General features: G+C 38.3%; 1 protein-coding gene and 4 non-coding genes across 8 annotated transcripts; 1 reads left to right on the plus strand and 4 right to left on the minus strand.

Moving 5' to 3' along the window:
• On the minus strand, window positions 1-26962 carry LOC146453581 (polyunsaturated fatty acid 5-lipoxygenase-like). 4 transcript variants are annotated; one of them, XM_085096463.1, is made up of 16 exons: window positions 26087-26962; window positions 22793-22837; window positions 20848-20973; window positions 19225-19322; window positions 18537-18669; window positions 17355-17453; window positions 12827-12923; window positions 11260-11377; window positions 10517-10609; window positions 9665-9725; window positions 8116-8221; window positions 6837-6925; window positions 6191-6364; window positions 4493-4593; window positions 4430-4462; window positions 1-1787 (listed from the first exon to the last, which is right to left on the minus strand). In XM_085096463.1, exons 1-16 carry the CDS (start codon window positions 26600-26602, stop codon window positions 1685-1687), a joined length of 1992 nt encoding a protein of 663 aa, XP_084952589.1. In that variant the 5' UTR covers window positions 26603-26962; the 3' UTR covers window positions 1-1684. The 4 variants fall into 4 exon arrangements, with proteins under 4 accessions (XP_084952589.1, XP_084952588.1, XP_084952590.1 ...); XM_085096462.1 differs by having other exon boundaries at window positions 4430-4593; window positions 26087-26958; XM_085096464.1 differs by lacking the exons at window positions 6191-6364; window positions 6837-6925; window positions 8116-8221 and having other exon boundaries at window positions 4430-4593.
• Trnar-ucu (transfer RNA arginine (anticodon UCU)) lies at window positions 2219-2292 on the minus strand. The gene has a single exon. It is a non-coding gene; the product is annotated as a tRNA-Arg (tRNA).
• On the minus strand, window positions 13946-14019 carry Trnar-ucu (transfer RNA arginine (anticodon UCU)). Its single transcript has one exon. It is a non-coding gene; the product is annotated as a tRNA-Arg (tRNA).
• On the plus strand, window positions 21503-21576 carry Trnar-ucu (transfer RNA arginine (anticodon UCU)). Its single transcript has one exon. It is a non-coding gene; the product is annotated as a tRNA-Arg (tRNA).
• On the minus strand, window positions 23781-23854 carry Trnar-ucu (transfer RNA arginine (anticodon UCU)). The gene has a single exon. It is a non-coding gene; the product is annotated as a tRNA-Arg (tRNA).
• Window positions 26963-27659: the final 697 nt, after the last annotated feature.

Genomic DNA, 27659 nt, shown 5'->3' on the forward strand with positions numbered 1-27659 from the left:
TACACCTCTAAATCAAGATTTATTAAATTGGCATATTGTATATTACAGGCTAATTACCACCTCAAATCATTTCACCAATTATATTACAATTTTAGATTCGCTCCGTTACTTCCAATACTGAAACAATTTCAAATACTTTTGCCACGCAAAGAAGACTACAGAAATATTTAAAACATGCATTGATTCAATAATAAAAACGATTCGATTTTCAAATACATAAAACAAAACAGTTACATGGCAATATTTAACCAATCCCATTTACTGTGCTTTTGATCTACAAATATTTCTTTAATTGCTGTTGATTGCTTCATTCATTAAATTATTAAAAGCTGTTTTTAGTCTTGCTGTATTAAGACCCCATTCAAAAAGGTTTATCCCAGCTTCTTTTTATAATTAATGTGTTGCTTTTCCTCAGGAAATATCAATTATCTCATAAAAGCGTGTTTAAATATGTTTAAAGAACAGGAGCCCTCTCTTTGTTCTCGACTAAATTATGTATTTATATTAATATTATGAAAGGTGTCATATTACTGAAAACTTCCCCTTAGTAATATAGTAAAAGGTAATTTTTGATCAAAATTCATCATTTAGACGTTGAAAATACCGTCAGAAATTTTTTATAGGGACCTTGGGGATAATTGTTTTAAATTGAACCACAACGGACGGTTGTGGGTTATCATACTTAAAGTTCAAAGTTATTATTTAAGTTACAAGTAGTAAATAATTTTGTAATGAGATAATAATAGGACTGCTTTGTGTAATATGATATTGTTAGGATAATTTGAAGCTGAGTGATGCGCTTCTAAATAAAGCATATATTAGGAGTACTTGTGCTAGAATGTGCCAAGAATTTCTGTTCCTTCATAATCGCCAAATTTCCATTTCCTTAACATTAACAGGGAAGTTTTAATCACATCCACCGACGTTAATTGATTGGAAACTTGAGAAATAATTGCCAAACAGCTGAACTGTCTTGTATTATTCTATTCGTGTGCTTTTTTCCCTCTGCTCAAGTTTAGAAGACGTGGGAAACAAATATTTCATGGCAGTTGCTGATGATTGGTTTTAATCAATGTTTTTCGCATTTGGACAAAAACGTATCTTTTGATCTTTTGTGGACATCGTTAACCTTAACTGTGTTGTGTCAGATGTTTTTTTCGCACAGTAGATGCGTACCACGTGATGGGAATAAACCACAAAGAAATTCTTGTTGGATAACACCAGCTAGCAGAATAAATGTAACAGTGGTGTGTTAAAGATCACCAACTGCAATTTAGCATCCAGTTTTTTTTCCTGTGATCGTATTAGTTAATATATACAAATACTTTACGCATAATATAAAATTTACTACCATTAAATATTTAAAAAGCAAAAGAATATGTTACTTTACCCACACATAGTTGGAACGAAATGCGAGCCATGCTGTAACAAAAACCAATTTTGTAGTAAATTTTTGCTAGCTAAAATGTTCTGTAGACTTTTGAAGATAGCAATTTTTTTTCAAAACCAAGAGGCTGGTCTTAGCAAGTCCCTTTCAAGACCACGCCAATATTTTACGGTTAACTTGAAAAACGTTTACTATGTTACATTTGCTTATACCTCCTTGGAGTAAATAAGGCGATGGTCGACATTAACTAGGTAAAAGATAAGCAAACCTTTACAAGGATCTTAAAATCGTTGTCGTTTACTTGGAATTTCTGCTGGGATTCAAATATTCATAGACCACTTGTCTCTTCTTGTTTCGGTCCAATATGGTTAACGCGATGCATTTCAGGTCATCCAAAAATCTGCAAATTAAATAGAACAACAGTTGTCTCCTGTTGTTGTTGTTGTTGTTGTTGTCGTTGTTGTCGTTGAAAGCGGTGGTGATTGTTGTCGGGGTATCGCTTTTTATTTTTATTATTATCATTATCATTACTGTTCATTGTCATTCATGAAGAGTACCAAGTAAACTGAAACTGAGGAAGTAAGGAAATCTTGAAAGCTCCCTCTCCACCCAAAAAAGGCCAAAAAAAAAGAAAAAGAAAGACTTTCCGTATTAGTACAAACTTCCTTCAGAACATGAAATTTTGAAACATTGCAAAAGGACAAACAAATATCAAAAGAGAATGAGGTTTACCCTAAATAAATAGTTTTTTGATTGTTATACAATGTCAGGGGCACAGCTTAATATGGGATTGTTATAAAAAAAAATGCACCGAAAAAAGACACATGAATTCACCCCCGGTGGGATTCGAACCCACAACCTTTGAATTAGAAGTCCAACACGCTAGTCCATTGCGCCACGGGGGCGGCACATGCGTTTTGCGTAAGTGATTATTGGCCTGCTTTTGACTATTTTTGCAGTTTTTGGATGACCTCCGCTTTAGCTTCCGCTCGACAAGAAAAAGGAAATAACTTTGACAAGTGAACTTTTCAAGTTTCACATACGCTGTCCGACAGTTGACAAGTCCCTCAAACACAGGCTTAACAATCTCATTGGAAATTTGGAACAAAATTTGTTAAGTTGCCAAAAAGCCAAAATTTACAATAATTATGAGCAAAATTTGAATATCCTCAGGAAACAATTTAATAAGTCTGTTTGTTTTCGTAAATGGTATATAAAGTATAAGGCTCGATTACAAGCATAACTAATCTCGCTCGTTTTCAATTTATAAAAGCGGCTTGAATCGCAAATTCTGCAAACGTTGCTTACACAGATTTCTTCCAAGACTTTTATTGTCTCTAACACACTTTGCCTGAAATCCATTTTTGGTATTATACCAAGGATTGCTCGTAACTCACAAGTTGTCATTGCTGTACCCAGAGGAAAACCAATTAAAGCCCTTCAAGGTACAGCCTTTGCCTTTTTCCTTCTCGCTTTCAAATATGCACAGTTAGACTTGTAGTGACACGAATAAAGAGCAATTTGTTCAGCTCCTATTTACACCTCCCTAGAACTAAGCTTCTGTTTATATTACACTTGCTTACGTAAAGGTAGGGTAAACTTATTGCGTTCGACATAGAAAGAACTCACTCTTGATACAGATTGGAGACGAGATTACATGGGACAGCGTTGATTTAACGAATGGATCTTGGGACGCGCATTTGGTATCCCCGCAGATTTTACAGGGGCGGATGATTTCATCACCAACTTGGCAAAGGAGAGAGAGCCTGTTGACATCGAACGCACTCCCTAATCTTTGATTATTACTAGTACTTATTATATGGCTGGCTCCGCGAGCGGGCAAGATGAGTCAAATCCTGCGCTGTGATTGGCTACCCGAGCGGGCAAGATGGAGCTATCTTGCCCGCTCGGGATTACCCGTTGCCCGTTCGCTTGGCATCGAAAGTTTAATCCCAACAACAATGCAATCTTTTCTTCGATTTTCTCGTTGTTTTGGGGGAAAACGCTCACCAAAAAGTTCGGGAAACTCTCAACATTTACTTAAACGAAAGGAAAGAGAATGGAATCGTCCTGGTGTAGTGAAAATGTTGTTTCAGCTACAATGAATGTGAGTTGAACCGGTGAGTTGCTCTGCGTGTAGTATTTTAGATAGAGTTGATTTTGTAAAAACAATTGTCTCAACTGAGTCGAGTGCCAAATTGATAAATTCTCTCGGTTTGCAATGACTGTATTTAAATCATAGCGTAGTGGAAGATGCGTTAAGTGTTTAGAGCAGTTCAGAAAAGTATTTTTCTCAAGTTCGCCGAAGAAGCTCACGTTTTTAATTTAGCCGCGTCTTGCTTGTTGTAAACAACAAAATCTTATCAAAGTTTCGCCCAGTTTTCTGATTCACCCGCTCTTTTTTTCGGCTTGTGTTTGCATATAATCTCAAAATCTATTGTTTCATTCAAGAATTAATGATTGGAAGCCGAAAACTGTGTAAAAATGTTTATTATTTACGCCACCGTGCGATCAGCTGAAAATGGCGAGTTTGCCGAATTCTATTCCCGCTTCCCGCTCTTGCGAAAATCTAAATTTTTCGTTCTCAATAATTGTATACTCCCTTTAAGCCATTATAAAGTTAGAGCCCTAAGATAATTTAGGATTCCTTGTTTTCCACGATTACATGCTAATCCAAAAATGTACTGAAAATAAATCTTGCACCGGCCGGCTATGAAGAATTTCTTTCCGAGTAGAGAAGTTTCATGTCCTGTTTTGTTTTGTTGTTGTAGTTTTAACTTGAAGGTAAAGCCATATAATAAATCCTTTATTGACCAAGGTTGTTCGGTCAAGATGGCTGGATATTGGCCTCGTTCTTTTTTTGCGTTTTTATGGACCTCGACTTCGTCTCGGTCCATAAAAACGCAAAAAAAGAACTTGGCCAATATCCAGCCATCTTGGTCAATAACGCATATATATTGTCTTTCCGTATCTCTAAGAACTATACACCGGGCCGGGATTGTGTTCGCAGTTCGCGCAATAAAATAACCGTAGAACATTTACCTTGAAATCGCCTTCTTAGCAATAGGATCATGCTGGTACAAGGCATGGAAGTCTGCTAATCCATTTGCATGCCTCTCTGAGAGGAGTTTGTTTGTAACTATAATGTCCAGACAAATGTTCTTGGGAGGAAGACACGCCAAAAGATCCTTCTCCTCGCGCCATTTCTGTTAGCGAAATGAATAGAACCGATGTCAGTAGGTATCGCTACCTAAAGGTCCAGCTCTTTTTAACATCCCTGTTTTATAATCCATTTGGTCGTTTCAGATTATCGAATTTTTCTATATAATGGTTTTGATAATTTTATGGTCAATTTGGATGGTTTTCTGAAGTTCTGGAAAGTCCAGAAAGGTAAGATGGTGGATCCAAGATGGCCGCCATTTGGTAATCAACATAATTTCTACATCATACATCTGCATCATTTCACATAGGAAATAACTCTGTCCGTCATATCTACCTGAAGTTTTATTTTCATCATCATACCGTTGATACACTATTTTTTGTCTTCATTTTATGTTGGGAGGAGGGAGGGGAGGGGGAGGAAGCAGGCGGGGGGGGGGGAGGGGGCTGGAATGTTGTTGTAAGTCCTCCCGGCTCGAGAGGATGACAACAAGTTTGGTGTAGATAGTGTTAAACCTTACTTTCATGAAAGATACCTATTTCTTTCCCCATTTCACTGGTTGTTTTGCTTTTACCTTTGAATGACGTGTTTCATAGAATTACGCTAACTCACTTTAAGGAGATATTTGCCACCAAGGTATTGTTATCAAAGGGTCCAGTTTTGACAAAGCTAGCATGGGAAGGAACCACCCAGTAAACCCCCCAAAAAGATGTTCAAATCCCAACAAATAATGTTACATTTCTAGTCGTGTTCTCGGCAAAAACAAAGAGGGTTAATTTTCTATTCTCTTCTTGAAATGGAACGGCCTTCGAATTGGTCGCTTGGATGGTCTAGCCATTAAACTGGACGAGGTAAAATTATTACGAAGTACTTTAGAGACTCAAATTTAATTGTACATGACTTTTTCGTCAGCTTCTTCGTCGTGGTTTTTTTCGTTCTCTTTTAATTTTGTACAGTTCATCATCAAAGCCTTCAAGTAGGAAGATTTCTTTCCAAGATTTCGAAATCCAATAAGATAATTACTTTGCTTCCTATGGCCCTACTACTACTATCACAACTAACGCTTAACTAACACTTTGGATTCCCAATAAGAAACCTTCGTTATTGGTAACTTAATTACTGACTCTCTACACTTCTTACGTAACTACGCTTCTGTCTGGGAAAATCACAGTCAAGTCAACATTCCTATTCACAACCAAAGGCGAGTCGTATTTTTTGGATGAATTTAAATTACATTTTAGCAAGGTCAAATTGGATAAGAGATACATTGGAACCGAAAAAAATAAAAGGTGAAACCAACTTCAACATGAATGGCAGCCTTTCATTGAGAAAGGTTTCACTGCAGCATTCTAGGTCTTAGATTTTCATACTTTTATTTTTCAGTGTATGCACATTTCTTGTCATATGTTTAACCTAATCTTTGTCGATATTTCGTATACTGTAACTATTTATGCTTACTATAGATATGTTGTGCATCTTCCCGGTTTTGCAATAGCGTTTAGAGGTGTTGAAGTCACAACCAGATGCCTCAATAAGCTTGGGGTTTTTTTTTTTTTGGTTTCCCTCTTCCAGACTATTTTATCCCATGATTAAAGATTCAATTCCTCCTGATATTAACCTCCTATACTACTAACGCAACTTACCTTGTCTCTGGGCGGAAGTCCTGTCAAGATGGCGGGATAGTTGGGGAGAAATGCGTACTCGTCATACTGAGAAACATTTACGGCAGCATGTCCCACCGTGCTCGAGAATAAGATGGAAGTTATCGCCTGGCTGAGCTGTTCCGTAGTATCAAACTTTCCATCACCAGGAACGCCCTTAAATATATTTTAACAACACGTTATATTGAAAGTTCAACAGAAAATAATCTTGAAAGAATCCAAAAACCCCCAATGGTAGCCAGCCATTAAGTCATTCGCCGCCATGATTAATACGGGTATGGGTTCCCAGATTAGTCACCAAGCAATATGGTGAAAGTCAAGCATGGCGTTTTCATCTAAGAAAACAAATTTTTTGACCCACTAATATGTACATATATTCCTTGATACTAATTTCACTGCAATCCAAGAAAATTTGCAGCTCCTTTCATGGCTGCTCTTGTAAGAATCATGACCTTAAATCATGCTTAGGCAATGATGTTTGAAATACAATGCACAATATATTACAAACTTATAATTAGCAGTATTGGAAAGATAATTAGATCAACAACTTTCTTTTCTTTAGGGATGAGTTACAGTATACGATGAGCAACAAACGTCTATAGATTTCTGGAAAATGCAGATTGCCCACCTTAATGCCACATCCGGGATTTCCATCAGCTACCAGTTCCAAACCCCAAGCTTGCAGCTCGTAATCGTCAGCCAGTTTGTCTTCTGTGTCTGATAACATTGAGATAAAAACAACAACCATGATGAACCAGAGGAAGAGAGAAAAGTTAGGGCGTTGGTTAGAACACAGCAATTCCAATTTAGCTTTGTGTTTGATGCAGACCTTTAAGGAACCCAGTTTGAGTTTCTTCCAAGTCAAGAAAGGGAAGTGAAGCCTCGACTAAAGCTTTCAATCTCTGTGCATCACTTCCTCTTGTTATAAGACGCATAAAATCAAAACCTTCATCACTCTCTGAATAATCTAAAAACAGAATATCCACAAATTTATTGAATAGCCTATTTTAAAGTTGTGTGCTTATTGAATTGGCTTTCTCCGTAGTTTTCTGTGACATTTAAGGACGGTGCCTACTTTTGTGACTGCGCATACGTTCTGCCCATCTTGAGATAGTCGGTTTTCCTATGGGTGGTGCCTACTAACACAGGGATATTTTTGCGCGGTTTAAAACTATGCGGGGAAAGCAGAACTTAGCAAGTGCTCTTGGTATCCAAAAAGAAAGCTTGGGGTACCCATGCATTTTTCAGAGATAATAAAGCTTCAATTTGGAAAAAAAAACGCCATACAGTGCTTTGTATTTTAATAATGATAATAATAATAATAATAATAATAATAATAATAATAATAATTTATTCGCTTGTATTGTACATTCTCCATGACAGGATGATCAAACGCGCATTACAATAATCACAAAAGCACAATGTGTATATAAATTACGTGTGACAGCAGTATTGAAATGACGAATCCTCTATATATTCTATATCTGCCTGTCTACTATATTTACGATATAAGTCAGTTTATGTCTATATGTTTAACAATAGGAGTATTACTGTTTTTAGAATAATTGTTGCTAAATTATCTCTAAAATATGCGTGGTTACCCCATATTTTCTTTTTGGATTTCCAAAGTCCCTGCTAAGATCTGCTTTTCCAACATAGTGATAAACCGCGCAAAAATACTTCGGTATTAGTAGGCACCGTCCTTAACGTATCAGAGGATTTCATTAGGACATCTTGGATCCCCAAGGTTTGCCATAGTCACCTTAGCTAATATAGTTCGAGAAAGCAGAAGTGTAATTATTTTATCACTGCAGGTTAAACCCGACACCCGCTGATCTAGTCAGTGTAGTATGAGTAGTAATTAACTTTGGTCTTGATTGCCGATATCTCTATAAAAAGTACCCTACCATATCGCGCTTCGATAATTGATGACACATATCTGTTGATGGCGCTATACAGCATTAACCCGTCATCTCTGTAAGGATAGTCAGGGAGGACTGATGAGTCAGATACCTGAAAAGCAGGAAAATCTTGCTTTTGCAATGTGATGACTTAAATAAATTTATCATAACATGAATATAAGCAGAAGTGAAAGTTGAGAATGAGGGAGTTTCTGGGTGCCTAGAGGTAGATCTAAGTAATAGAAACCTCAATTTCAGTTCTGAACGTGTCTGTCGAGTTTACTAGAAAATGAGTGTTTTTTATCTTTTTTAATAACTGCAACTATCTATTAACATTCACACTTCTTTGACTAACAAAACCAGGGATCGATAAATGAAAAGCATAAGGACCTCTCTCGATAATTTTCAAATTGTTGAATCTGAGTGTTTTTTATCTTTTTTATTACTGCAACTATGTATTAAAATTCACACTTCTTTGACTAACAAAACCAGGGATCGATAAATGAAAAGCATAAGGACTTCTCCTGATAAATTTCAAATGGTTAAACCTGACTGGTAAGTCACATTTGCACCGGTTCCCCAATTAGCAATGTATACTTAGTTATCGTCATTATCGTATATAAGTAACGTGTGTCTGGGTTTTTATCTGTACGAACAAGGAGAGAAGAAAGTTTCAATAATGTTTACCCTTGTAATAAATTAATGAAAAGTTTTTAATTCACTGCGCTTTTTAATAACATGTGAATTCTGAACTTCTGAACTTAACTAACGATTTGTGTTTTGCTGCTGTCAATCATAACAGTGGCCAAAATCGAGCCCGCAAAAGTACAGAAACGGACAAAGTGGCTCACGAAATCGGCCAATCACAGCGTTTGAACGTGACCTGTTCGCTGCAATGATTGACGGCAGTGATAAACCTGACGGTTGGTTGAATCTTGAACTTCAGTGTCCGTCTGTTGTTGAAAGGGCGGCGCAGTAATGGTTCACAGAAAGTAATTTCTCAGGAAATATTAATAACAGCGAGGGATTACAGGCTATATACATCGTCATTTCTCCATGCAAAACATTTAATTAAATAAAGAACTCACAGTGACATTAACGACTCTGGCAGTTGTAGTTTATGCTTCGTAGTCATTCACAATATTACCAGCTCCTAGTTTGCTCAGTAAAATATTATTTGATATCGCAGGGGTGCCAACCTCGTTCATTCGTCAGTGTTCCTTTTTTTGAACTGCTTAGCTACAAACTTCACTGCAATGGTATTTCATTCCAAAGATGTACTTGTTTGGTGCGTAACAGACGAGAGTTGTTGAAAGCCAAAGGACCATACTCCTTTTATAAATTAATACCATTTTACTAGTCTACAGTCAATGCAAAGAAGCTAGCCAGTTCTTTAACAAAATTTATATTTTCGCTATCCAGTGAAAAATATAATCAACCGAACAAGCCAGAACAAGAAAGAAAAGGTTCCCTTGGAAAAGACCTAATGGAGAAGTTGTGGTGTACTTATAGCAGAACGCACGGAGCTCTATGTTATTTGCTTCTGCCAACTTACCCCTCTATTCTCCAGATCCGCGGGTAAGGTTCCTTGAATATCCATTCGCCAGTTCTGCCATCTGAGGAAAGGTGAAAACCAGTATTGATAATAATTGCTGCGTTCAGACATAACTGAATACCATTAACTCTCTAAAGCCTGATTTAAACGGTACAGCTTTCTTGCGTGGGACGTCAGTGTTGACGACAGGCCAATACGATACGAATTGTTTCGTGTAAATCAAACTTTCAACTTGTGCACGGCGCGTAAAAGGTCGTAGTATTTTGAAACATTTTTTTTGTTACAGCACAATTACCGTCTAACATTACAACGCATTACACTATTTGTTTTGCATATGTTTCATTACACTAATATAAAATTTAGTCGGTCTATCTACATGTCTTGTAATAAACACTGAAACGGTTTCCATAAAGACTAAAATTTTGCTTATTAGACCATTAGACTGTAAAATAGCTCTTTTCAAAATAATGTTATTCTTAATGAAATCTAAAAACTGAGAGAGGTTTTAAGTTTTTAACTCAAGCCTTTGTAGATAGATGTATCCTTTTCCTTGTAGAATATAATAATTGAAAATGTAGTGTTTTTTGTCTGCAGGGTAGTAGCCACACATTATCTTTAGAACATTTACTTTATGTTTGTTAACACTCTGGTGAGTCAAGAAAGCCTAAATATCGAGGTATCTGTACATTGCGCCCCCATTTAAAAACAAATTTGTTTTGCCAAGATCAAGCCAAACAGGTTTGTGTTTACCTTCAATAGTCGGAAGAAGAACTGAGAGATTCTAAGATTACTCACTGAGCTGTAGTAGCATGATGTAATAACTAAACTGATTTATAAATTCTAGCTGCTTACCCCAGTGCTATAAGATCCAGGGTGCCTTTCGCACCTAGCGAGTTTGTGCTGTCAATCCAGGAGCTTGGTGCGAGTAACTCGTTTACTTCAAAGCTGTCACAAGGATTGAAATGAGAGTGAAATGAACGGCTGAAGTCTTTCTTAAATATATTGCCGACTTCTCCGATATTGGATTGTAAGTTATAATTTTAACTTTGTTAACAATTCTCAAAAAAATAAAGGTATTAGTCAATACAAGTATTTAGTTAGTTTATCAATTATTAATATAATAATTGTCTAACTTATCCTGACTAATAAATGGCATTTAGAAGAGACATATCAGCGATAGGGCTAAACCCTATGCAAGAATTAAGCCCGATTCTCTTAAATTTCTTTTCAAAATCACCAATACTGACTTTAGCAAGCGATATTAGACAATAACTGTCAAAATTCCTGCGCGCGGATTGGGTCGTAGCTTCATGTTCTATAACAGAACAGCCAATAAAAATGGCGTAACATGTAACTCACCCGAATAGCCAATTCCGTTCATACTTTGTCCATGTTATTGTAAAAAAACAAATCGACGGCAGTAAAAATAAAATGGTTCAAAACTTGGCGATGAAACCACTCGCCAGCGGCTCGTGATTCCAGTTGTGTTTTGAACATTTTATGACGTAATTTTATGGTGTATGATGGTAAAGACCATTGAAACTGACGTCGATTTGTTAATTGGATTCTCTGTTGTTACGATGTCATGTACTTACCAATTCACGGGAATCACATGACGCAAGTAAGGCGCAAGCAATCTGAAAACTGGATGCGAGGGAGAGAGCTGCCGGTGGGTTGCTATGGAGACTGCTTCCAGGAATAGATGCGTGTAGCCTATTGAAAAATTACAACAGATGATTAGTGATATAATCAGCTTTTCTTTGGGTGGAAAACTATGAAGGGAACTTATAAAGGCAAGTTAAGATGATGAACTGAATTTTACGGTCGTAGCTACGCCAACATGTAAACCCTCCACTTTGTTCTTCCTGTTGTTTTGCTGTTCCCCGTTTATGTTGTGCACCTTTCCCGTACAAACATGCGCAAACATTCACTGTTCGGTGATAGTTTCGGCGACTTTAATTTGTACTTTTCTACAGTAGTATTGCTTCTTTGATTTGCTACGCATTCAAGGTATTGGAAGCAGGAAGCATCATTGGTATGAAGTATGATCTAACCACCGCTGTGATCATCTGTTTATACAACAGATGACTTTCTTGAATAGCTACAACATACAGTCCCTTGAAGTAGAGAAAATATGGAAAGATATGGCGACCAGGACGTTCGCTTGGTTATTATCGTTTCTGCTTCCCTCGTGTACAGCGCGGCTTCAGTCGATACACCCAGTTATGATGCTGTTACAAACCATTTCACGATTGGTAAGCGAAACACAACAATTTTATCTAGAAAAAATCCAAAAGCAGCAAAGTAGGTTGTTTTATATCTGCACGTGTATTGGCGGCTTGCGCATGCACCTCTACAACAAGGGATCTAGCAGTGAAAAGCATAGTTTAATTGAGCATTTCAGGTTGTTTTCCTTTACTACGGCTGATTACGCACTCTTTAACTGAGAAAACCAGGCTAAACCGGGCTTTCCAGGTAATATTTGCCAACAATACTTACCCTGAAAGTCTGGGAAAACCAGGTCAACCTGGCTTTTCAGAGTATGTTTTGCCGCCACACTTAAGCTTACTCTGAAAGTCTGGGAAAACCAGACTAGCCATGCTTTTCAGGTACGGTTTTTTTTAACCACACTTACCTTAAAAGCCTGGTAGGACCAAGGTTACCTGGCTTTTCGGGTTCTCCTTGGTGTGTCAAAACCAGCTTTACCAGGCTTTTTAGGTAATATTTAAAAATGCTTTTTTACCATCAAAGTCTGGCAAAACCAGGCTTACCGGAATTTTAACCGGACTTGATTTCAAACCACAAGCCTTGTAAGCCTGGTTGAAACAGACTTGACCAGGCTTAACAGACTTCTGTTACAAGGATAGTGCAGTCCTCTGCATGGGCACGTATTGGGATTGTTAACATAGACAATTTCACCGCAGAAGTAACGCCTAGTTCAGTCGCTGTACGTTTCAGGCGCCGTACCTTACACATTTTCGCTTTCATTTTGTATTATACGGCAACTGCTGCCTTGCTATGAGAGTTTGCCTTGGCTAATTTAACTCTGTTGAAATGAAACCTGATTTAGCCGCTGGATCACTTCCAAACGACTGCATCGCATGAAACCAACCGCGTCTGAACTTTCGAATATCAAAACTGTAAGGTTAGATTAGCTAATACCTAGTAGCACACATGCTCTGTGATACTGTGCATCCGCATTGTTGAACCACATTTTTGCCAACATCCACGTGTACCAGGGATCGCTGGGAAGGAAAACCTTACAGAAAAAGAAAAACGGAGATCATTGTTGTTATAGGGTTTAATATTCCCAAAAATCTTGTAAAATTCTCGGATTAAATTATTGTGGGTGAAACTATTACTGATCGTATCTGCTAAGTCTTGAGCAAACTCTTGTTCCCCAAAACAAAACAAAATGATTCGTGTTCCCCCAGCGGCGGGGTTTACTTCCTAACTCAGATAAATTATGTTGGTTATTGTGTGGCCCAAAGAGTACGACATTTGAGTCATTTTGCATGGTTGAAAGTGGGTAAAGAGTCAAGCCTGAGGTCTGAAATTGGCTTTTATAATCAGTAACAGATGCACGAGTTTAGAGTAGTTTCTGCTAACAGAACTGATTATATAAAGCCGACGAACTCCACTGCATGATTACTTTATTGCAACACAGATTGTTTTCAGTCTAGTTTGATATGATTTAAGTTTAATCTCTTTTCCAGTGCATCTAGTTTATTATGTTTAAAAGATACTTTTGCAATACTGTAATGATTTAACGTCATGTAAAAAAGCCTATTTTTGCTGTTGCGAAGTTGAAGTGCTAGATGGCGTTTTATAGTGGGGAAAGATATATTTCGGTCACTTATCTTTCCCGTTCGCAGTTTCATTAAATATAATTCCCAGTTTATACCACCATAAAGTAAAACCATACCAAGGTGGCTCAACAACCATATCCTTGGTCGGCAAATACCTTGTATATCACACAAATTAAAGCACTCTATATTGAGATTAATTTAAGCCAAAAAACTAGATGCTCTTCCCCCCGACACCCCCTCCCCCTACTCCAAACTCCTCCCTCCCAAAAAAAACAGTGGTTGAATTTTTAAAACAAGAAGTAAAATTGGTCATGACAAGAATGAATGACATCATTATGAAGCAGTTCTAGGCCTTAAAAATGGATAAAGTTGAAAACGCGCGCAAGGACCATCTTGAACAAGCATTTTTGAATCAATGGACATTTTATTAAGTAAAAACCAAGTAAAACAAGGAAGTAAGAGGAAAAAAAACCACCCCCGGTGGGACTCGAACCCACAACCTTTGAATTAGAAGTCCAACACGCTAGTCCATTGCGCCACGGGGGCGGCACATATTACCCTGAGGTAATTTTTCACTCTTATATTATAAATTTGCCATTTTGTTGATAAATTCTAACCAGTTTTTTAATATTTTTCTCGTCACCCTTTTGGCTGTTACAAGTAAACATCATGGTACCCGTGAAAATGTTTATCAATTGAAGGTGGTTTCTACAAAGAAATGGCCGTGGGTAATAGTTTTTTCTATTTTTGTAACATAAACATGTTGTTCCTCATTCTCTCAAATTGTCACTCTGGCGTGATTGGTCCGATCGTCAACTTTATATATCTCAAGCAATAACGTGAGAGTGTTTTTGTTGAAGGGCAATCGACTATACAGTTCATCAACAAATTTTCTCCAAGTCTGATTGGTTTAAATTGATCGCGTGAGGTGATAGATGTTCATCCGCGGGGAGATACCATTTAAAAAATAGAGTCAGTTTTAGTCGAAAGACTATCGACTTGTAGTGGCCCTCTGCCAATTTGATGTTCTTAAAGAAATATTAGTTATGTGTTAAAATAGATATTAGTTATATCTTAGTTTTAAGTAGGTAAAAGTTTCAAGGGGCAACCATCAGACCAATATTTCCGAGACAACAACACTCTATTATTTTCATTGTTCACTACTAACTTTTCTTTGTTATTAAAGTCGCTGAGATTGTATTTCGAATGTGTAGTCACCAATTTTACCTTTCGGGCAAAACGTTGAATAACAACGAAGAAATGAACAACACACGGGATAAAACTACAACGCAAACAACGCTACCTGTCTGTTAATAAATTGGAAGAATAAATATGAGGTGTTATCGCAGATATCACGGGATGACCGCCGACCGGTTAGCTCAGTTGGTAGAGTGCCGGACTACCGTGCGGGAGGTCGCGGGTTCAAACCCCGGCCGGACTACCACTCAGGGCCTTTAAACAACTGAGGAGAAAGTGCTGCCTTTGCTCTGACATCTGCAAATGGTTAGACTTTCTAGTCTTCTCGGATAAGGACGATAAACCGTAGGCCCCGTCTCACAATCCTTGTTTGTAAATAACTCTGTGGGACGTTAAAGAACCCACTCACTGTTCGCAAAGAGTAGGGGACGTAGTTCCCGGTGTTGTGGTCTGGTCTTTGTGCGTATATTATCATAGTTGGGTGGGAAAATGCTCGGAGATATTAGCTGCATTAAGCTACTCTACAATCCGAGGGTAAATAAAGATTGATGATGATGGTGATGATGATGAACTAGTACTAATGCGCCATTACGGGTTCACAACTAAAATTTCTCCGAGACTTATTGGATGAAATCCATCACGTGACGCGCGATAGTGTTCATTCGCGGGAAGAGACCACCGAAGCATAGTGTCCATCCAGCGAAATTGCCCGGATCGATGGTATAGTTAAAAAAGCTCCCATTTAATCTTCTACGTAGTTCATAAACAAGTAGGTCGCTTCCATTGTATTTCTATCCTGTACGTCGTTCATCCATCCCTTTAAATTTCAACCTTAACTTTTAACCTTATCTCGGGTGGGGGTAGCGGATTCTGCCCACGGCAACTTTGAATCTGAATAACTTCTTTTAATTTCTGAGCAAACGCCCTGAAATTTCAAAACTTTTCCAGAAATTTATCTACAGGAAAACATGGTGTGGACAGTTAGCGTACGTAACTTTGATGTTACTATGACAACCAAGTTTCAACGGGCAGTTTTCTCAGAAAATGGAAAATTCCTTTTTTAGATGAAGAAAATTTACGTTTCTTACTTAACTTTTGTGTCTTTAGCTTATGTTAGAGATCCGTTGTTGGTCCTGATTATTTTTCGCTCAGTTTCGGCCCTTTCCTGAAGTTTTGGTGAGATCCAGAAATCGAAGATAGCGTATCCAAGATGGCCTCCATTTGGCAATCAAGACGTAATCACCACTTCCCGTGGTGGACCTTAAAGGAAACATCTTTGGACACGTTATCTATACTCTGAGCCTTATTGTGGTAGCTTTAATACTGGCGAAGTTATTAACCCTGTGGCCCCAAAAGGCGAAAAAAAAAAATGGGTCAACTCAAAATTTCAGTCTCTATTGAGACTATTGGTCCGGACTATTGGTCTGCTAGTTGCCCCTTTGAAATTTGATATTCTTAAAACTAGCATGTTTAAAGTGCTACTATGACGAAATTCACGTCTTTCTAATCTGAGCCGTTTTAAAGCATCAACAAGTAGTTTGTACGTGAAGAAGAATGCTGTTTACTATTTTCAAATATCTCTTTTTGTTCCAGAGATATTCAAGTTTTTAAAATATGCAAATTAGCCAAGTGATGACGTCATAAACTCAACCGAATTTTGATCAAATATTATGAAAAAAGATATCTCAGCCAATTTGTATCGAAAATGCTTGATTCTTTGCAGTTACATTGTTCCAGGTGCGCTTCATAATATGAGCTTATCAGTTTTGTTACCATGGCAACATACTTGGTTCCAGTCCTCCCTGATACTTAAGGCTTTGCTGGCCACCTTTGGCGTTCTATTTGATATTTGCCAATGGTACCTCATCTGCATGATCCAGCAAGCGTATAAATATGTTAGGTTGAGTTGGTGTCCTTGTTAAATGTTTTTCAAGCTGAAAATCACTAAAATATTGAAATCAGGTTGGAGGGGACTGGATAAGAGTGAGTTGCCATGGAACCAAATTTTTTATAGCCGTAGGTGTATTGCCTTTAGAACTATTAGCCTGCCAGGTTTCAATGGTCTCTGCTGTAAATTGTATGAGATAGCTCTATTTATATAATTGATGTTATATTGAGTTGAGAATATGACGTCATCAGTCATCTCATTTACATATTTTACACATTTTTCAAACGTGAATATCTCCGGAACCAATGCAGATATTTAGAAACGGTAAACGGCGTTTTTAATCTTTCCTAGAATTCTATGTGATAAACCTTAAAATTCAAGAGGTAAAAATTTGATCATAGTAGCACTTTAACATTGAGTTTTAAAACGTGTCAACGGGTTTTGCACAGCAAAACTTATTGACACTTTTTTATAATCAGCGTGAAATATCCGGGACAGTTCAATTGCTGCTTAAAAACTTAAAATCCATAAAATTCAATCAAAAACTCGGTTAAATTAGTGTTTGCCATCTCTCAATCTTTCAATCTCAAATGTATTTCCCACAAAAAAGCGACAATTTTGCGGCCATTTTGAAATGAATACAAGGAATTGTGAAGTGAATCGCCCTGTTTTCGTTTCATGTTTTTTTTTTTCTTTTTCTTTCTTTGCAAAACCGGTAAGAAATTAACCATCGCACTTCTTTTTCTTTCTTTCCTTTTTTTACACTTTTTCTTCAGTATTTTAAGTTACTACTCACTGGATTGTCGTTTCCCTTTTCTTGAAAAAGCTGAATGGCTATGGGAATCAGATAGCATTTTTCTGGACTCAAAAAGAATAACGCCATAGGCGAGGCAACCTGCGAAACGAAATATATGAGATAAGCCAAAATTAATAAGCTCAAGAACAAACACGAGAACAAGCACAAGAACTTTCCCCGTCAAAAATGTTAGGCCCGTTCTGTAGCCGAACGCAGCTGGGATCCTTCTTTCTATATTATTTGCCATAAAACACAATAATCTAATATAAATGTGACAATAAAGATATGGCGAGGAGACTTGAAGAAACCATCGGGCTTATACAAAGAGGTCACCTCGAAAACACAATAATACAAAATAGTGCTGCGTAAATGTGGCATGAAAAAATCTGAGTTATGTTAATTAAGACAAATACATTCGTTTCTTGAAGGTAGGAAAGCTAGATGTACCTGTAATATGTGTTGGGAGAGAATTCCATGTTTATGGACCAAGATAAAGAATCGTTAACTGTTTAAGATTAATACGACAAGCATGTGGTCGATAACCATTTGCTGTTCTAGTGTCATAATTATGACTTTGGCTTCTGAGCAAACCTACGTTATCCAAGGCACTGGTATAAAACATAGCAGCTCTAGAAACAAGAATGCACAAGCACATTCACAAGTACGACACAGCAGAAGAATGCGCTTACTTATTGCCAGTGGGTTTAACTTATTTCCGTGCGAGCGAGCGGCAACCACAGGGTTAAAACTGAGGCAATGTTAAAATTTCTAGTATTTTCTGATTAACACGTTACGTCCACTTTCAGACATGTAGATTACTATTTAAGAAAAACTAAATATCGCTCTCACGCCCGACTAAAGGCATACTGAGAGCTATCATAAGAATATTCTTGTTTTTGTTTTGTTCTGTTCGTTTTGTTGTAGCTGTTGTTGTTGTTGTTGTTGTTTTTTTCATTTTGTTTTGTTTTTGTTTTGCACTTTATGAAAAATTTGCTCGATACAAAATATTCCATGGTGTTGGCCTGCGCCGTTTGCAACGTTTTTCATCAGTTGTCGAGAGAACAAAAGAACGCATAACAAAACAACGCACCTAGACACAAAAAATGGCTATCAGCGTCCAGTAGAAATAGAGCTTAGGTGCAGAGATCTTTTAAAGCGGTCTCCATTGCTGACAGTACTAACCTTTCGTGGTTCATCCAGTTTGAGTCGACTCAGTATTTCTAAATCAACAATAAAGATCCTCTTTGCTGTCAAAGCATCTTCCAGAGTTTGTCCCTCAAGAAAGGGTTCCAACATCACAGACGTGACTGCGAAACTAAAAACAAACAATTTTAATGTTTTCGTCCGTTTTTAAATCTTTGGTAGAGGGGTGGATTATCCTGCTGAAGTTATTAAGGTATTATGTCTATCTCCTCAAGCTTCAGTCCATTACCATCGTAAAAATTTAGCAGACCAAATTGTTTGTAAATCTTGTCGTTTCACTATACATGGCACATACAAATAAGGTTAAGTGACTTAATACAGCTAGAAAATGCTGGAAAACTCTCTCCTAAATGGTAACTATCATAAAATGGTAATTACCACGTAATATGACGTCACCATCTTCCTTTGCGGACCTGAAAGGAAACACCTTTGGACGTATTATCTATCCTCCAAGCCTCATTTTCATAGCATCTAATATAGATCTGAAGTCCCCCGGTCTCGATAGCGTTAAACGGCTCAAAACCATACTCTTTGGGGTCACACCCAAGTCTTGTTTAACTTTTGGCGCATAAGAATTAGTGCGGACTTAAGCATGAGCACAAGATTCAGTACAAACGCTTTGAAAGGCTATCACAAGCAGCAGAATGAGGACATGTCAATCACTCACTTATCAGGTATTTTGGTGCACAGACGGATCAACGTCGGATTGCAGCCGCATAATCTCTGTCGAGCAAAATGGACATCGTCTCGCCAGAAATTCCGTCCCTAAGGAAGAAGACAGAGAAAAGCAAAACTTGATATTTCGAAACACGAATCTAGCTACTCCATTAAAGAGAATAAGTTAACACCTAGAAACTCCTAGAAACCAATTTAAACTAGTGTGAGGTAACTCCTCGTGAAAGTGCGCCCAGCCTTTTAAACGAAAGGCTTGAAATTTGTGTGAACCAATTGATCAATGGTAAATTCATTACACTTTACAGTCAACTCCTTTCATCGCGGACACCCTCGGGACCGCGAGTTAGTGTCCTTAATAGCGAGAGTACGTAATAGCGGGAATATATTTCAGTCAAACGTCTGTAATTTATTTTTGCCGGGAATTTAGCTGCTGTCCATATTATCGGGGTCTCCGTAATAGCGAGGTGTCCGCGAGGCGAGAGTTGGCAGTATTTAGCGCTCAATGAAATAACCGCGGTGTCCTTTGGGCGTGGAAAGTGCTACAATATAGCCCATATTGATAGTTTGATTTTCTTCTGTTTTTTTTTTTTTTTTTTAATTTAACGTTTATTCCAACATGAAATTACGCGATCGCGATCGTTGGCTATCAATTGTTCAAGTGATGGATCAAAGAAGTTTTAAACTCTGCAGTGTATGCTGTAGTACTAAGTGAACCCAAATTCTTGGATTTACTCAGCACTAAAACATACAGAGTTAATTCTCTCATCCATCATTTGTGTCAAAAGTTCCAGCGGTACAACATTCAATTGCACCCTTCACTTTCACATTGCCGCAGCTTCCACCATACTGGTGACCCAGGACTGTTCCCGCCTAGTCATGAACTCAGTAGGTAGATAGAGCAACGGTAGATCAATCCGGGGCTCGCAGGTTCGATTCCCGTCGAGGTCAAACATTTTTCCTTTGCCTCGTGCGGTCTCCCATTTTCTTACTAAGGCTAACGCTTGATGGGAAATTCATGGTTCACCAAGCACTACAACATAAACGATAGATACAGAGTTAATTCTCTGATCCATCATTGGTATCATTAGGGAGCTTAAGGAACGACGACGCCGTCGAAAACGGCAACGAAAACGTCACCCGAAAATATATCTTTCTTTCATTTGCGCTATTTCACGATTATTCAACTCGCTCAACTTTTACAAAAATGGCGAACTATCTTGAAACCAAATTGGTAGGAGTGGCGTACAAGTTAAGAAAGAAAATGAAAAATTTACCGTCGTGCGTTCACGTTCCTCGCAAAACCTTCAATTTGGTCATTTCACATTGTTGTTTTGCAGAGGACAGCAAAGAAATGTATTAAAATGCAAAACGCACGCGCAGAGCGATTGTTTTTGCTCATTAAACCTATTGTTTTGCGGCGTTGTCGTTGCCGTCGCCGTCGTCGTTGCTTAAGCTCCCTATGAATATAGCGGCACTACATTCATTGTACCCTTGTTCACAGTAGAGTGTGATCTTATTGAAGAAGCCTATCATATTGCTCTTATTGTGTTGAGGTGTTCAAAAGTACAAATCATGACTGATTATAAGCAATGAACGTCATGTATGCTTCACCCACCGCTGGTTTACCAAGCTTTCTTTCAAAAATCTCATCAAAGTCGTGAAAAGATGACCAGGGTTCAGAGCCATAATCCGGAAGATTGTATCTGTGCACCAAACTGGATCGCCTGACTATAATATCCCACTAAAAACAAATACAATTACTTTAGTTTATTATATCTTGTATATTATATAAGGAGCAACAACTTGAATGATTAGAGGGGATCTAGGAGGGAAGATACAAGTTGGAGTTTAATCGTGAATTTAGTGTCAATACTTGACAAACATGTAGTCGAATTTTGGCTGACAAATAAGACTATCCTGCATGTATCTCATTCCAATCTGACGTCTATTTGCCAAAAGAATGAGGAACCAAATGTTTATGTTACAAAGTAAGTAAGTGAACTTTATTTAAGACAGGGTGGCCCAATCAGCTACGAGGCTGTTATCATGAGGGGCCCTGAAAAAAAAAAAAGAGAAACTACTCCCCACGGCTATTCCTTTGAAGAAGAAACCACCTTCAACTGATTAAGATATTCGCGGGTACCATGATGTTTACTTATAACAGCCAAAACGGTGACGAGAAAAAAAATAAAAAGGTTGGTTAGAATTTATCAACAAAATTGCAAATTTATAATATAAGAGTGAAAAATTACCATTGAAGGATATGTGCCGCCCCCGTGGCGCAATGGATTAGCGTGTTGGACTTCTAATTCAAAGGTTGTGGGTTCGAGTCCCACCGGGGGTGGAGATTTTTTGTTAATCTTTTTGGATAATTGTAGCTTTTATTTCTTTAATTTTCAATGATCTTCTGGATAGAAAAATTGCTAAACAACACTTTCTTTCTGCGACGTGCTTTTAATTTCGGCTCTACTTAAACTGAGATTTCTCAAAACATATAAAGTATATGGTTATCGCCAATTAAGCCGAGGAACATAAACTTGGTGGAATTCCTCCAGATTAATCAATTTAATTGACGGTCTTAAAGTTGTGTTATTTTTTTCAGCTCTACTTCAACCGAGATTTCGCAAGAAATAAGAATTATACAGTTCTCAGCTATGCCAGGAAACACATAGCTGGTGGATTAGTCAATCGTTTTCAATGATGGTTTTCAGTTGATCTCCTTACAGCCAGTTGTCCATAACTTCCAATGGTTATGATTAGGATGAGTTAGTTTCCATGATTCTCTTGAGTCATTTTAAGAGTCAGTTCAAGAGTAACTTTAACTCCTGGCTCCCGGTTGTTCAAAGAGCGGATATTTATTCATTGCATAAATCGTTATCCAGTGTATAAATGTACTCCACCCAATACATTTTATCCGCTGAATAGAGTTATTCGCTTTTTGAACAACTGGGGCCTGAGTGTTTTGTATATCTCGTTCGTTCTACAATAGATCTGCTCAACGTCAGGGGCACGAGAATCTGGAATCTACTTTCTAATCATGATCATGTACTTCTCTCTACATCACTTGCTAGTTTTAAGGCAGCCGCCCTGCCAGTAGTCAAACAGCTGGTAGTACAAGCATCGTAGACTGTGAACTGATCGCTCCTCCTCCCGTCACCAGTAAGTAAGTAAGGGGAGCCACAAACCAGAGTTTTTTTTAGTGGTTTTGATTGTTGGTGCTTTCTTGAAGATTGGGGAAAATCCCAAAAACCAAGATGGCCACCACTTGATAACCATGACGTCGTTACACGTAATATGACGCCAACACTTCTCGATGCAAAGCTCAAAGGAAAAATCTTTAGACGTACTATTTATATGCAGAGTGTCATCGCCATAGCTTTAATAGTGGCGAAGTTATGGTGGTGGATTAGGGGAGGGGAGGGTGTGGAAAAAGCTTTGACTTGTGCTAGTAGGAATGGAAGCGGAGCTGTCTTCAACCTTCTTTTTACTCCGGCCCGTTAACGTTTCTCTCTTTAACGCACACACGCAAGGACGCAGAGTGTGAGATATATGCCGCTTACCTGATGATTGTAGCTGAAAACTTCTTCCTTTGGACAAAAGCTGATCTGAAATGAAAAATAAATCCAAGATTTAAAACGAATTGTTGTGGTCTGTGGTCCTTACGCATTTAACGTCTCGGACGTTAGAGTCGTCAGGTATAAAAACGGTACTCTGTAAAGTAGACGGCCAAAGAGGAAAAAAACAAGATTTTCTTTTAAAAAAAAGGGTGCTCTGTTCTCGGAAGAGAGTGGAGTTTGTAGACGACTTAACTCGGCGCCAAATATATTTTAACTACGCGAGTATACAAACAAATCCACGTACATATAGGTTTTGCTTAATTTTCCGCTTCTCAAACTAAAAAAAAAATCGAAAATTTTTCCAGCGAGATTTTTAGTCTTCAAGGTAATATTTAGACATTAAACTGCAAGAAAAAATATAATTCAAACCAATCTGACAAAATTATAGCCTTAAAAAGGCTGCCCGAAAGTACGTGAAATGCGTACGCCATTACTTAAACAGCAACTACTTGCGCCGACAAAATTTGCGCAGCGGCTTCCCACTCGTGACGTCATCTTATCATCTTGGCGGCATCGAAAAGCTAGAAAAAGCAGTCGAAATGCGCAAGTTCTTCTCCTACTTCTAGCGAATATGGCTCTGATTTCAGTTTGCTCAAGCGGGAGTGGTGGTTATGACAATGGGGATGATTCTCAGTGAAGTGAAGGGATAACATGGGGTCATTCTACTCGGCCCAACGAGGGCCCAGTTCCCAACTCTCCGTGTGGTTCGCAGATATTTTTGAATTGAGTAATGGGGGCAAACTGAATGTAGAAATTATGCTTGAAATAATCAAGCTTCCCGTTGGAATTACAACTTTAAATTTGGCATGGGTAGTGCTGTACTCCTGTTCTTTCGAGTGCCGAAGCTAAAAGGAAAGTTAAAATATTGATCACAGTAGCACTTTAAATGTGCAGTCCCACATTTAATGAAAATGAAAAAAGAAAAAAAAAACACCCCTGGTGGGATTCGAACCCACAACCTTTGAATTAGAAGTCCAACACGCTAATCCATTGCGCCACAGGGGCCGCTTCCGACTGTGCTTGCTTCCATATCGCCACAGAAGCTGATTCTTAGGCTCTCTTGCTACATGCCTCTGCTCTGCGCTCGAAAATCGAGAGAACAACCCAAAGTATTTTTACAAGTCACAACGACCAAGGTTTTGGTTTGCACCCGCAATCTGTTCGATTGTTCGCGCGGAACGAAATTCCTAGTAACCAAGTAACAAAACTTTCATATTATATCGTAGAGCCACTTTATGTCTAAAAAAAAGACCCCTTCGATGTTCCTTTTAGTTAAACACGATTGTAAATTTTTGAGACAAACTGCCCTCCGATCTGGAAAGTGTTCAGGTCTTTTCGAGATAGCGCGATTTAGTAGTTAGTTAGTGTTAAACAGTACAGTTAATGTTAAACAGTACAAAATGGAAAAGGGCTCTTGCTCGAGATTTAAGGGAGAACTTTGATTCGAGTATATTTGCTAATTCATAAGGATTCGTCCGAAAGATTTTGTCCCTAAGTTTTGCCTTAAAGTGTTCTTTACCATTAGCTCAAAATGATCCTATAAAATCATTTTTAATGAGCGAGATGAAAACCTCGGTTAATTTTTAATCGTGGATTAGCGTTAATCGGTTTTCGAACAACCCGGCCTAGGTCTCAATAAGACTACTAGAAAATTACATTTTAGGCCTGAAATAGGGTCAGAGTTTGGAGAACCGAGCCGCACAATCCCTCCAAAATTTCCAACCCCGCCGGACGTAATGGCTCAAAATGGCGTCGAATAAGGCTTGTATTTACAGGACGCTATCTCACTGAAAGGAGAACGCCGGAAACTGGCGGTTTTCCAGCCGCCCACAGCTATGACGCTTAAACAACGCAGCAGTTTAAATTAAAATAGACAATAGTATTTTGCATAACTACGAGGATCTATCCATATTTGAACGCAAAGTCTACAATCTGTATATTCTTTTCAGAATCACAAAAGATAAAAACGGATAAACGGAGGGGCAGATGAAAATCGAGTATCTCTATAAAGATTTGCGGCTGAGAGTTCTAAAACACTGATAGTTGATTTAGCCAGCGCACAGAAACGCACAGAAAAGAACTGAGACGTCTGCGTTCGGCTCTGTTGATTCAGACCGTGAATTCTATGCAGTGAGTTTATTAGCTATGTCCAGTTCAGACATCGATCTAATTTTTTAAATGACAGAGAGTGCATGAGAATACAACACCTCTAGTGATGCATTTCATTGCTATAGGAAACGTAAAAAATTTTCGAAAACGCCATGGCCAATTCGTCGATAGATTACTTGCAGCTATAGAGTGATATTTGTTTTGCAATCCAGCAGGTTCACTTGTTTCAACTTCAAGCTGCAATACCCATCACTAACGCATACCAAAGTGCACTGGAAATGGAGAGATGTTGAAATTTTCGGTTAGGAAATCCATTGGCCTTGCGTGGTGGCAGCTCCACTTATTGACTAAGCTGTGTTTGAGCTGTGTTTGAGCTGAACAACACAGTACAATCTCTCATTTTTCTATTTGAATTTTTCGTGTCAGTCGATTAAATTAACTCTTGTCCCGACTGTAAACTGCTGTTGACGAGCATGATTTTATATTACGATCATTTCGATCCCGCCTTGAGGAAGCCACTGAGCAGTTCTTTCCTGTGTCAGTAAAGTTTATTATGTTGTGCAAGATACATGGTTCTAACTTTTGAATCTTGATGAAAACTTAAAATGAATTTCAAGTTACAGTTGCTGAGCAGTACGCCTGGTTCTATTGTTATACCGTTCAAGGTGGCTTGGCCCAATTACTGAAAACCTTAACTAGTAGGGCACACACACACACACACACACACACACACAAAAAAAAACAATTTACGCTTTTATCAACCGAATTATGTATAACTGGTAATTCGGCCACCGTAAAGACCGATTCGACGGCCGAGGTTTCGAACTTTACTTGTACTGGACCTTCGTCCTAGCGTATCCCCCACCGACAAACGCAGCACCGCAGTTTCCCTAGACGCTTAGCTCCTAGTTGACCTAGAGTACTTACTGGTGGTAGTGTTTATGCCACTGTCTAAAGTTGTTCAAACTTTCGCGTCTGTGTATGAAATTCTAAAGTGTTATCATTAAAATGAAAGTTTTTAAGCGCTACCTGCCATAATATCTTCTTTTCTCAAGTTATTTCTTAGTGGAAATCTTAAAACCTTGGTCAACTCAGCAAAACGAATTCGTAAGGAAGTTAAAAACTTACCTGTGGAGGTATCCCGGACCTTCTTCTGTAAAAGCGGTACATTGTCCTCTTCCAAAAAAGTTCAGTTTCCCTCTGCTCAGTCTCGACATCAAACTGAGGCAGTGTGCTGTCGTACGCCCGCAAAATTAAAGGCTGTAGATTTTTAATCCATCGATGGCACGGAAAGATAAAATCCTCGAAATCTTCTCCGCTGTACCGTCGTACCTCAATCGTTTCAATAAACCACTCAACGTAGTTTCCTCGCTTTGTTGCGTCGCGGCGGACAAATTCGATCTTGCATAAACGTCCTATGTTGACTGTAGGCTGGCAGAATTTAAAAGTGTCCGTGTGTCCCTTCTTGAACACGGTAAAACAACAACCTTGCAGGCATAATTCTTTAGATCTGTTGCCTCTCTCGTCGATGAGAGTCAAGAAAGCAGCGTTGTGTAAGCCACCTCCTTTTGTGTCCCCTGTTTTGACGGTTATTATCAGACATGGAAGATCGAAGCAAGTCATACAATCCAATGAGTTTCCCATATCAATCGTTCGGCGATAAGACCAGCATCTCACATGCAACAGGTGCTATCCGAATTTTCACGCTTAAAATCGATGACTGCCAGTACGTGCTCAGTGAATTCTCATTACAGTCCAAAGCTAAAATAAACAGAAGCTAGGATGCATGTCGCTCAGCAATTTCAACCAGGGACGTCAGTGTCGTTTGAAGAGAATTATGCTTCATCTAGCAACTCTCAAGTTTCTAAATATTATCTTTTCTTCATACCAACGTAAACTTCATACTCCATTGGTCGATGGATGTGAAACGCAAAGCTCTTTTTCTTTACCTGGTTTCGTAATTCCGGAAGCTAAATCATCGCCGCATAATTGTACGCAAGTGTATGGATACCTCAATGCGCAGTGTGTACAACCAACGGACTCTAAAAAGCCAATTTAGACTGAAAATATAATGCAAAGTAAACTAAACAAACAGATGAAAGCCACAAGCAACAGGTAGATATTAGTTTTCTCGTTAATTTTTAATCGTTTCGTGCAAAGAAGTCGAATTTGAAAAATCTGACATCTTTGAGAAGTTTCTAGCGGCTAGTGATTGGAGAAATTTTTTACCCTATTTGTCCTTCTTGCAAGAAATGCCCCGATCGATGTCGAAAATTTATTGCTATGATTTTAAGACTATTTTAATAATCTTGAACGAATTATGAAAGAGCCCTAACAAGCCATCCCAGGTACTTAAAAAATTATTACATTAACATACTATTTTTGTCAACACCATCTTATATGTTTTGTTGACATCCAGCTCATTCACTTTTCTCTCTGTTTCAAAAATTTTCTTGAGCCAAACGTCTTGGGAAACGCTGGACGTCCTCCATAAAAAACAAATTTTGATGGTTATTAAGGTGGTCGGCTTTTTATTGAGGTGGACGCTACGAAAGTCTTCGTGTATAATATATTTCAGGGGCCGCCGGCACTCAACCAGAACATTGAAGCAAAACACTATGTGCATGTTGTCTCCTGTTTTCTCATATTGTTTAGTTGCCTTTTAAAGACATATTTGCGTCAGCTAGGAAACTTTAATTTA

Source organism: Pavona decussata, unplaced genomic scaffold (genome assembly GCF_977016875.1).
Source record: "Pavona decussata unplaced genomic scaffold, jaPavDecu1.1 SCAFFOLD_329, whole genome shotgun sequence".
NCBI lineage: Eukaryota > Metazoa > Cnidaria > Anthozoa > Scleractinia > Agariciidae > Pavona > Pavona decussata.